Genomic DNA, 12132 nt, shown 5'->3' on the forward strand with positions numbered 1-12132 from the left:
TGGGATAGTGTACTGATCACCAATTAAGGTTTTGACAGCCGGTGCAGTAGATAAGTTACTGTCATGTGCTGTCAGTTTCACACAGTTGTTGGGGTTGCCTGGCACTTTTAAACCCAGCACGTACACATGTGTGAGCATACGAGTGTACACACACACACACACATGCTGCTGATATATTTTTGAGTCACTTGAGAAAAAGTGACTCTATGTAATCGGTCAGTGTTAGTCTGTCCGGCCGTCCGGCCGGCCGTCCGGCCGGCCGTCCGTAGACACCACCTTAACGTTGGACTTTTCTCGGAAACTATCAAAGCGATCGGGCTCATATTTTGTTTAGTCGTGACCTCCAATGACCTCTACACTTTAACGATAGTTTCGTTGACCTTTGACCTTTTTCAAGGTCACAGGTCAGCGTCAAAGGAAAAATTAGACATTTTATATCTTTGACAAAGTTCATCGGATGTGATTGAAACTTTGTAGGATTATTCTTTACATCAAAGTATTTACATCTGTAGCCTTTTACGAACGTTATCAGAAAAACAAGGGAGATAACTAGCCTTTTCTGTTCGGCAACACACAACTTAACGTTGGGCTTTTCTCGGAAACTATAAAAGTGACCGGGCTCAAATTTTATGTGAACGTGACTCATTGTGTTGTGAATAGCAATTTCTTCCTGTCCATCTGATGCCTCATATAATATTCAGAACTGCGAAAGTGACTCGATCGAGCGTTTGCTCTTCTTGTTGATATTAAGTGTTACCTTTAAAGTGAAGTCAGCAATGTTAAATGTCTGTTAACAAAGAGGCCTTACGCTGTTTGATGTTAGTAGCTGTATAATTTTTTAACCTCACGTTGTAGCCGTCCTGGTGGGATATTTGAATGTACCCAACCCTCCTAGCGACGTTCAGCCCAAATGTTAGAAATCTGCCGTTGTTGACACTTAAGCCTGTCCTTAACTGGACGAAGTTGACTACACGAAGTATACTTCATAACGCTGAATTCAGGCTCAATTAAGGACGGGCTTTAGGGCTAGCGTTTTGGCGTGATGAGATTTCAGAACCCCCATGTTGAGATATTTGAATGTGCTCAACCCTCCCAGTGACGTTTCAGCCCAATTGAACAGGAACAAATGTTAGAAATCTGCCGTTGCCGACGCTTAGTGCTACAGCTAGCGTTTTTGCGTGATGTGATTTCAGAACCCCCATGTTGTCCTGGTGCACTACCTGAATGTGCCCAACCCGCCCAACAACCCCAAGATGAGTCTCATGCCCAGTCTGTCGGGAGAGATGCGCAACAAGGAGTGGAGCAAGGAGGAGCTGGTGGATCAACTCAGACCCATGTGTAAGTACACCTGTACCTCTATCCGGGTGCACTGTACAGGGGCAAATGTACCCATGTGTAAGTATGTGTGTACCTCTATCCTGGTGCAGTGTACAGGGACACATGTACCCAACTGTAAGTGCAGTGTACAGGGACACATGTACCCAACTGTAAGTGCAGTGTACAGGGACACATGTACTCAACTGATAGTGCAGTGTACAGGGACACATGTACCCAACTGTAAGTGCAGTGGTACCTGTACCCAACTGTATGAGATCTGTAACATCTGATTAAATTACATCCTTTACCCAACTCACAAATAGCAATTAACTCTAGTTCAGTGCTGGTAACGCTGTACGCGTCCCCTTGGTAACAAGGAAGGCGCCTCTAAAAAAAGAGTGACAGAGACCCGTAAGGGTGTCAAAGCCAGCCCGGAAACGAGGCCCCTTCCGTATGCGTGCGCATAAGCCGCCAACTTATCATTTTCTCAACTCAGCGCCCAACAGGACTGGTCGCTTTACTGTACGCTCCGACTGTTTTCAGTCTTGTTGCTTGGTCTTCTGACTTTGGCTTCTACCCCTTGGTCTGCCGCCTAGCTGGGTCTGCATCCTTGCCGTTATTGGGTGAGAGATTTCTTGTTTTTGTAACTTTGGCGACATATTGTCGCATGTTTGTGAACTTATGAAATTTTCTTGAAGAAATATTTTTTCGTGAGTTTGCTTTACCATGGCGGATAGCGTCAAGCCTAAGACTAGTTCGAGACAGGCTTCGGCTACTACTTCTCCTACTGCTAGTTTAGCTTCGTCTAAGTCTTCTTCTAGAAGGGAGAGTGCTGGAAAGGCCGCTTCTTCTTCTGGGTCGGGGATTGATAAATGTCCGAAAGTTGTTGACAAAACTTCGTCCGCCATTTTGTCCGTTGAAAAGGACAAGGTCACGCCTTGTGACAAAAATGTTTCGAATGTGGATAAACATGCTTTGTTGTCGGGGGCCCCTGGCGATTCAGGGTTTTTGCCCTCCGATATTGCGTCTTTGCTTCTGACTATTAGTTCACAGGTTTCGACTTTGGCCGCAGATTTGACGGCGACGAAAGCAGAGTTACGTTCTTCCGTTTCAGCTTCCTCTCTCGCAGGTGCAGCTGTGGCTGCTACTTCGGTGGTCCGGGCTGAGGTTCATGCGTCGCAGCAGGGCGATGGACGTCTTGTGCCCTCGTTGTCTGAGCATGGGCTCTTTGAAGGTATGTCCTCACCACATGGTGCCGGGTTCTCCGGTGCCAGTGGTGTGCGAAAACAGGAGCGAGTAGACCGTGTTCGCGGCGAAAGCACCGAAACCCCCGCCGTTAATCCGCATCGAGCGCTTTCGGTAGAGGCTAGGAGCCCTGTTGTTCGTAGGGATTTGTCATACCACTCTCACTCAGAGTCGGGTCGATCATTTCCCCTTCCGCCCTGGGGGCAGGAAGATGATGGTGTCTCCGGAGCTGACCAGGAGAGTCTCTCTGGGGTTCACCTGCCTGACTGCGATGGCGAGCAGGCTGAAGAGATGGATGAGGGTGCTTCCACGGCTGTGGATGACACCCAACTTAACGTGCCGTTTAAGCTGTCGAGCGCAGTGTCGTCGGCAGCTGAGACGGCTTTTAAGTACTTTCCGGAAGGGGTGGTGCGAAGCAAGCAGAGACTTCCACCACCGCTGTCCGCCTTTGACGATTTTCGGTCCTCCAAGAGTCCGAAGGATCAGTTCCGGTTTCGGGAGTCGTCATCGGTTGCTTATGTCTTGGCACATGTGTTCAAGGGAAGGAATACTCCTGCGGTGCCGTTGTTGGCTCAACACGGAGAGGCACCAGAGGATGTGTTGCCTTGGTTGGCTAAAGCGGGGGAGAGGGCTGTTTCTGGGATTCAGAAACTTAGGCTCACCCCTCGCCCTATCAGTTTGGTCGAGACGTTTGCTTTGCCCTCTACTGTGCTTCCGGTTTCCCCGGAATTGGCTTCTTTGAGGGAGGATGGCTACGGCAACAACAGAGTTGTCCCGTATTCCGAAGCCTCTCTTTTGGCTTTGGAGGAAGCAGGGAGAGCTCAGCTTGAGCTGGCCTCAGTGTCAGAATCGTTGCAGCGGGCCCTTTCTAGGTCTATTGCTTTGTCGTTGGACCCGTTTGAATTTCGTTTTGAAGCGTCTGCACTTGATGTGAGTACTCTTTTTGCCACGCTGGCGAAGGTCACTAGAGAACAGATGGTGATCTCCGCTAACCTTTATGCGCATGCCGTGCATTCAAGAAGGACAGCGTTCTTGACAGGTTCTAGGATTACCAACAAATCCACGATCGAGAGTTTAAAGGTTTCTCCTTTCTCGGAAGGGTCCCTGTTGGGTCAGGCATCTCTTGATGCGCTGCAGAGGGAGACCCAGGATGCTAGGGACCTAGCTATAGCCCGTCTCGCTTCTCACGGGTTTTCGAAGCCCCAGAACAAACCACACACGCAATCACAGTCCTCTGCCAAGCCTCAGACTGCTTCGTCTGGTGGTGGCAAGACTCACAAACAATCCTTTGCTTCTTCGAGTAGGGGTCGCGGTGCTCCGTACCCGAAGAGGGGCCAATCTTTTGGCGCCTCTAGGGGGTCGGGGCGTAAGCCTCACCCCCAATGAAGCTCCCCCGAGCAGGCTATCCCGGTAGCCCCCGCACTGGTTGTAGCGGGCCCAGGGCCCTCACTTCCTGGCTGCAGCTGGTGGACAGCAAGTGGGTTACTGGGATAGTTCGTTCGGGGTTCCGACTTCTCTGGTCAGGAGAAAAAGCACCTCTGACCAGGATAATCCCGCCATGCAAACCTCCAAGAGATCCAGAGGCGAGAGCCGCAGTTCAAGGAGAGGTTTCAGCCCTTCTTTTGAAAGGGGCGATAGAGGAGGTATTGGACCTTCGGTCCCCGGGGTTTTACGGCAGACTTTTCGTTGTGCCAAAAGCCTCAGGGGCTAGGAGACCGGTGCTGGATCTATCTACTCTGAACAAGTATCTCCGAACTGTGAAGTTCACTATGGAGACGCCGACCTCTGTGCGAGAGGCACTTCGCCCAGGCGATTGGGCGACCTCAGTGGACCTCACAGATGCATACTTTCATGTCTTGATGCATGTAACAGACAGAAAGTGGTTGCGCTTCCGCTGGGGCGAAAAGGCATATCAGTTCAGGGCTCTCCCGTTTGGCCTTTCTCTCGCACCATGGATCTTCACCATCGTGGTGCGACAACTTTGCTCTCTGCTGAGAAAGGAGGGCATTCGTCTGCGAGCCTACTTGGACGACTGGCTGATCCTCAATCAGGACAGGGATCTGTGCCATGTTCATACTCGCAAGGTCCTCAGGCAGGCCGCTCAGCTCGGATTCTCCGTAAACCTGGGCAAGTCGGAACTGATTCCATCACAGAATTTCACTTACTTAGGGATGGAGTTCGACACTCTCAGTTGGACTGTCCGCCCGTCTCAGAAGAGGGTGTCCAAGCTTCAAGACTTGCTTCGTGCGCTTCACGGAGAGAATCTGGCCAGTGTACGGGTTTTGACATCGGTACTTGGCCAGATGGAGTCTATGGCTACTCTTATCCCACTGGGCAGGGTGCACAAAAGGCCTTTTCAGGCTGCCCTTCAGTCTCGGTGGGATCAGTCAACCCAGGGTTGGGACACTCAGGTTTCGCTGGAGACCTGGTTTTTCGAGACCACGCAGGTCTGGCTCCTCCCCTGGGTTTTACAGGGAGTTCCGATAGTTTGCCCGTCTCCAGAGAACGAGCTTTTCACCGATGCTTCTCTGATGGGGTGGGGAGCTCACCTGGGGGAGCATGTGGCGCCGGGGGTGTGGGACTTGTCTCAACCTTCACGTCACATCAACGCGCTGGAGTTGGAGGCTGTTTCGTTGGCGCTCCAAGCTTTTCTGCCTTTCGTTCAGAACAGTCATGTCAGACTGCACACCGACAACATGACAGTTGCGGCTTATGTGAACAGGCAGGGCGGAACGAGATCCCGCAGTCTCTCAGACAGGGCGTGCCTCATCCTAAAGTGGTGCGTTTCGCATCACATTCTGCTGTCAGCCATCTTTCTGAAGGGAAGCTTGAACGTCCTGGCGGACGCACTGAGCAGGGGGGACAAGGTGGTCCATTCAGAGTGGACCCTGTCTCATCAGTCCCTGCACCGACTTTGGGTACAGATACAGAAGCCGCAAATCGACTTGTTTGCGACTCGTTATTCAGCGAGGCTTCCTCTGTTTGTTTCCCCCTTCCCGGATCCTCTGGCGTGGGGCGTGAACGCTCTGGAAATGGACTGGTCCAATCTGACAGCTTACGCCTTCCCTCCGTTTTGTCTGTTGGGCAAAGTTCTCAGGAAGGTCGACTTGGAGAGACCAGCGCTGGTTCTGGTTGCCCCATTTTGACCAAGCCAGCACTGGTTCCCGGACTTGCTGCGACTGGCGGTTCGACCGCCTATCCCCATCGCAGTAAGAAAGGGAGAACTCTTGCAACCCAGGTCAGGCATTCATCACGAGAACCCTCAGGCGTTAAACCTTCACGGTTGGATACTGTCAGAAGCTCTTTGCTTAAGGCAGGGGCCTCTTCGGCCACGGTAGACTTTGTGAATCATGCTCATAGGAAGTCGACCAGTTCGGTCTACTCGTCCCACTGGGCCTCCTGGGTTAAATGGTGTGAGCTGAACAGAGTTAAGCCCTTGGCACCTAGGTCTATGCAGGTAGCCAATCATTTGGCTTGGCTAGCAGGGCAGGGGGGGTCAGCATCTTCCCTTCGTGTGCGAAGGTCCGCTATTTCTTCAACGTTACGACAACTGGGTCATAAGATTTCTCTTGATGGGGTCATCTCCAGCGTTATTAAGGGTGCCTCTCTTAAGGCCGCGCGCGAGAAATCTCCTCTCCCTGCCTGGGATTTGTTACTTGTTTTGCGTTACTTGGCTTCTAACGAGTTCGAACCTATTCATTCAGCCAGTTTGGTTAATCTGACGCGCAAGGCAGTTTTTCTTACTTTGCTTGCTACATTTCGTAGAGGTAGTGAAGTTCATGCCTTTTCCGGCTTAGCTAAGGATATCTCAACCGGAAAAGATGGTTCTATTTCGCTCAAATTCAGGCCAGAGTTTTTAGCTAAAAATCAGAAACCGGGCCATATTTCGCCTGTCATTAACATTCCTGCCTTGAGCAACATTCTTGCTCCTGGAGACCCAGACATCGTTAACTGTCCGGTTAGAACGCTTAGCAGTTACCTGTCTCGAACTCAGTCCATTCGTTCTGAAAGTCAAAAATTGCTTTTCATTTCGCTTAATACGGCAAGGAGTAAAGACATCGCGAAAGTGACTTTAACCAAGTGGGTCTCCACTTTGATCAGGCATGCTTATGCCTGGTGGCATATTCAGTCTGGCGAAGTTAGGGCTGTTCTTCCCATGACTTCAGCAAGGACTCATGAGGCTAGGGCGTGGGCCTCCTCGGTGGCTGTGCTCCGTTCAGGCCGCTTGGCCGAAGTTTTGGAGGCAGCCTATTGGAGATCTGAGGATGTTTTCGTGAACTATTACCTCAGGGACATCTCCTCTCTGCGTCAGGATGGCAGTTTTGCGCTACCTGCCATGGTAGCCGCAGGACAAGTCATTCTTCATTGAATTTTGGTAAGTCCCGCCACCTATAGTAGCAATCTGCTATTTGTGAGTTGGGTAAAGGATGTAATTTAATTTCAAATTTTAGAAATAAATTTTCATTAAATTACATATCTTACCCAACTCACATATAGCAATTAACCCATAGTTCAGTGCTGATACCGCTGTACGCGTCCCCTTAGCAACAAGGAAGACGCCTCTAAAAAAGAGTGACCGAGACCCGTAAGGGTATCCAGGCCAGCCCGTAAGGGAGGCTGCCTTCCATATGCGCGCGCATATGCCGCCATCTTGTCATTCTACTCTCAGCGCTCAGTGGAGCTGGTCGTGTTTGGTACGCTCCGGCTGTGTTTTCAGCCTACTTGCTTGGTCTTCCAGACCTGGTTTGTGTTCCCCTTGGTGTCTTCTTGTCACCGGACTTCGCATTTGCTGTTGAGGTGAGATCTTTCCATTTTTTTACCTGAATTTTGGCGGCATTGTTGGCTTGTTTTCGGACTTACAAAATTTTTTCCAAATTTGTTTGTGAGTTGTTTTCATCATGGCCGACAATGCGGACGGGAAGAGGTCAACATCTAAACATGTAGCTGCTTCGCCCTCTCCTGTTAAGAAAAGCTCTAGAAGTTCTAGAAGTTCTAAAACGCACGGTGATACGCCCGTGTCTCTTTCGGGTTCAGAATCCAAAAAATGTAGTGATGTTGTTGTTGGCGTGCCCGGAGTTTCCGGTTCGTCTGCTAAACCTACGGAGAAGCCCTTGCTCGGGGTTAAGCATGTTGTAGGGGATGTCTCGCCTGTAGGTTCTGGGCTTGCATCTGCGGATTTTGCTTCTTTGCTTTTGACATTAAGCTCTCAGGTTTCGGCCTTAGCGGCTGAAGTTTCGTCAACTAAGGCGGAGATACGTGCGCTGCCGGCAGGGGTCGGTGGTACGTCGTCGCTGGCCAGTGTGCGTTTGCCTCCCTCTGCTACTGTTACGAGGGCGGACGTGCATGCGTCTCAGGATGGGATCTCTCAGGCTCCCGTGGGGTCTCCGGCCGGTGTCCGTTCTTCTTCACAAGGTATGTGCACTCCACGTGAGCGTTGTCTTGAGGGAGTAGCCTCGGGTCTCATCCCAGGTGAAAGTTCTGAAACATCGGCTGATATCCACCGCTTAGTCGGGGTGTCAGTGGGTGCGAAGAGCCCTGACAAGCGAACAGATGTTCCTATTCTTCCTGGCCGTAGTCAGGTTGAAGGGCATCTGCTTCCGCCCAGGGGGCAGGAAGTTGGTGGTAGTATGGCTGGCTCTGGACTTGACTCTGTTAGTCAGTACGGGGACCAGTCTCCGGAGTGCACGGAAGGGCACGAAGGCTACCTGGATGACGGTGCCGCCTCTCAGGCTGAAGGTGCTGGATTCTTTTTGCCACGGCAGCTGCCAGATGCGGTGGCTCTGGCGGCTGGAGTGGCTTCGAAATATCTCGAGGAGGAGGTGGCGGTGAACAAATCTCAGTTTGTCCATCCTCCTTCTGCCTTAGGGGATTTCAGGAGTGCTAAGGAACCGAAAAGTTCGTTCCGATTCCGGGAGTCCCCCTCTGTGGCGGTCGAGATGTCGAAGGTTTTTGCGAAAGGTCGAGCTATGTCCGATGCCTTTCCGCTGTTGTCACAGCATGGGGAGGCGCCGGAGGTGGTGGGCCCCTGGTTGGCTAAAGCGGGTCAACACGTTCCTTGTTCTGCGCTCTCAAAGAGCTCTAAACTGTCGGTTCGTCCCGTCGCTCTACTTGACTCTTTCGCTTTGCCGAGATCAGTTCTACCGGTGACTCCGGAACTGCTTTCTCTGCGGGAGGACGGGTATGCCAGGGATAGATCAGTCCCTTACACGGAGTCTGCTCTTCAGGCTTTGGAGGAGACGGGTAGATCTCTGCTCGAGTTGGGTTCCGTCTCTAGTTCTCTCCAACGCTCTTTGTCTAGGTCTATCGCTTCATCGTTAGACCCGTTTGAGTTCCGTTACGACGCCTCCCAGGAGGATGTGACAACTCTGTTGGCGACGCTTGCCAAGGTCTCTCAGGAACAATTGAGCTTGGCAGCCAGGCTTTACGGGCATGCTGTACATTCCCGCAGAACTGCCTTTTTGGCGGGTTCAAAGATCCGAGATAGGGGTACCATTGACAGACTTAAGGTATCCCCGTTTACGGAAGGGTCGCTGCTGGGTACTTCCTCTTTGGACGCTTTGCAGAAGGAAACCCAGGACGCTAGGGATCTGGCTATTGCAAGGATTGCTCACCACGGCTTTCAGAAGGTTCAGAGCAAGCCTACCTCCCAGAGTAAGGCTCAGCCTTCTTCGTCTGGGGGGGGCAAGATGCAAAATCAGTCCACCTCTTTTCGGGGTAGGGGGCGAGGCGCGCCTTACCCGAAGAGAGGCTCCTTTGGGGGTTCTCGGGGGTCGGGGCACAAGCCTCACCCCCAATGAGGGTCTCCCGAGCCACTATTCCCAGTAACCCCCGCCGTGGTGGCGGCGGGTGGCCCCTCCAGGGCCTTGGCCGCCTGGACACGCCTGGTGTCCAGCCGGTGGATTTTGGGAATAGTGCGTTCGGGATTCCGTCTCCTCTGGGCAGAGGGGAAGGCACCTCTGTCCAGGATACCTCCGCCTTTCAGATATCCCGTGGACCCGGAAGCCAAGTCAGCCGTTCATGCGGAGGTGGCTTCCCTACTCCTGAAGGGTGCGATAGAGGAAGTTCGAGATCGAGAGTCCCTCGGCTTTTACGGCAGGCTGTTCGTGGTGCCCAAAGCCTCAGGGGCATGGAGGCCTGTTTTGGACCTGTCCACCCTGAACAAATACCTACGGGTAGTCAAGTTTGTCATGGAGACTCCTCTCTCTGTAAGGGAAGCTCTGCGTCCGGGAGATTGGGCCACGTCGGTGGATCTCACCGACGCATATTTCCATGTGCTCATGCATGTTCAAGACAGGAAATGGCTGCGCTTTCTGTGGGGCGAGAAAGTGTTTCAATTTCGGGCACTCCCCTTCGGGCTTTCCCTGGCCCCCTGGATCTTCACGCTGGTCGTTCGCCAGCTTTGCTCCCTTGTCAGACAAGAGGGGGTACGCCTACGGGCGTATTTAGACGATTGGTTGAATCTGCATCAGGACCAGTACATGTGCAGAACTCAGACTGCGAGGGTTCTCGACCTGGCGGCTCAGCTGGGCTTTACAGTCAATCTAGGGAAGTCAGAGTTAGAACCATCCCAACGCTTCACTTACCTGGGCATGGATTTCGATACGGTGGAGTGGTTAGTCCGTCCCTCTCAAAAGAGGGTGGACAAGCTTCAGAACTTGGTTCGCTCGTTGAAAGGAAAGAGTGTGTCCACGGCCCGGGAGTTGTCCTCCCTACTGGGGCAGATGGAATCGATGGCTCCCCTTGTGCCTCTAGGCAGGGTCCACAAGAGGCCGTTTCAGGCGGCTTTGAGGAGGCAGTGGGACCAAGCCTCTCAGGGCTGGAATGTTCGCATAGGACTGGGGAGTTGGTTCAACAACACTACAAGTGTTTGGCTGCTCCCCTGGGTCTCTCAGGGTGTTCCGATCGTTCCTCCGGCGCCGGAGAACATTCTTGTTACAGATGCATCCATGACAGGCTGGGGTGCTCATCTGGCCGATCAGACAGCCTCAGGTCTGTGGGATCTCTCCCTAGCTCCACAGCACATAAACGTGCTGGAGCTGGAGGCTGTGTCTCTGGGTTTACAGGCTTTCCTGCCGCTTCTGGGGGGCAGTCATGTTCAAGTCCACACGGACAATACGACTGTGGCCGCTTACATAAATCGGCAGGGGGGCACACGCTCGCAGAAGCTGTCGGAGAGCGCTTGCCGTCTGTTGGTTTGGTGCAGCTCGCACAACATACTTCTCTCAGCCAAGTACCTGAAGGGCACGCTCAATGTTTTGGCGGATGCCCTCAGTCGGGGGGACAAGGTTCTGCACTCAGAATGGACCCTCTCCCACCAGGCGTTGGACCGCCTTTGGGTTCAAGTAGACAAGCCTTGCATAGATCTGTTTGCAACGAGATTCTCCACCAGGCTTCCCCTTTTCGTCTCACCGTTCCCGGACCCTCTGGCGTGGGCGGTGAACGCGTTGGATTTGGATTGGTCAAATCTGCAGGCGTATGCTTTTCCTCCGTTTTGCCTGCTAGGGAAGGTAGTAAGAAAAGTGGATCTGGAAAAGCCAGCGCTGGTGCTGGTTGCTCCTCTTTGGCCCAGCCAGCACTGGTATCCGGACCTTCTGCGGCTGGCAGTGCGCCCACCCATTCCTCTAGGCGTTCGAAGGGGCGACCTGTTACAGCCCAGGTCAGGGGTCCCGCACGAGAATCCGCAAGCGTTGCAGCTTCACGGCTGGATTCTGTCAGAATCGCTCTGCGTCGTGCCGGGGCCTCGGCCACAACTTTGAAACTGGTACAGAAAGCACACAGAGACTCAACTAGCTCCGTTTACTCTTCTCATTGGGCTGCATGGGCCAAGTGGTGCTCTGAGAATAAGGTTCAACATCTTTCCCCAAGGTCCATGGAGGTAGCCAACCACCTCTCTTGGTTGGCTAGTAGGGGGGTCTCTCCTTCTTCACTGCGAGTTAGAAGGTCTGCGATTTCTTCCACTCTTAGACAGCTCGGTCGCAAGATCAATCTTGACGGCGTCATTTCAAGCGTGCTTAAGGGAGCTGCCCTTGACGCAGCTCTCTCAAGATCACAGCTCCCTGCCTGGGATCTGTTTGTGGTTCTCCGTTTCCTTGCATCGGAGGACTTTGAGCCTCTCCGGTTGGCTAGTTTACCTAATTTGACGAGAAAAACTCTGTTTTTGGTCTTGCTGGCCACGGCTAGGAGGGGTAGCGAGGTGCACGCACTTTCTGGTCTCGCTAAAGATATTTCCCTGGAGAGGGATGGCTCCTACTCTTTGAGATTTACGTCTAATTTTCTCGCTAAAAATCAAAAGCCCGGTCAGGCTTCGCCTTGCATTCGTATTCCACCCTTGAGCGATATACTCGCTCCTGGAGACCCCGATCTGTCAAATTGTCCTGTCAGGGCGTTAAGCAGCTACCTGTCTAGGTCTTCGCCGATTCGCTCGGAAACTCAGAAATTATTGTTTATATCCCTCAACACTGTGCGAGCGAAGGATATCTCGAAGGTCACCTTGACTAAATGGGTTTCACTGACCATTAAGCAAGCGTATGGATGGTGGCAACGCCAGTCTGGCGAGGTCAGGGCGGTGCT

At 52.5% G+C, this 12132-nt stretch overlaps 1 protein-coding gene across 2 annotated transcripts in view; it reads left to right on the forward strand.

The window, feature by feature from the left end:
- LOC138978641 (calmodulin-binding transcription activator 2-like) overlaps nt 1–12132 on the forward strand; it is a 47603-nt gene that overhangs the window by 3163 nt on the left and 32308 nt on the right. For both annotated transcript variants that reach the window (XM_070351406.1, XM_070351405.1), the window contains exon 5: nt 1194–1338. In XM_070351406.1, the coding sequence (XP_070207507.1) occupies nt 1194–1338 (145 nt within the window). The remainder of the gene's footprint in view (nt 1–1193; nt 1339–12132) is intronic.

This window comes from Littorina saxatilis, linkage group LG10, assembly GCF_037325665.1.
Source record: "Littorina saxatilis isolate snail1 linkage group LG10, US_GU_Lsax_2.0, whole genome shotgun sequence".
NCBI lineage: Eukaryota > Metazoa > Mollusca > Gastropoda > Littorinimorpha > Littorinidae > Littorina > Littorina saxatilis.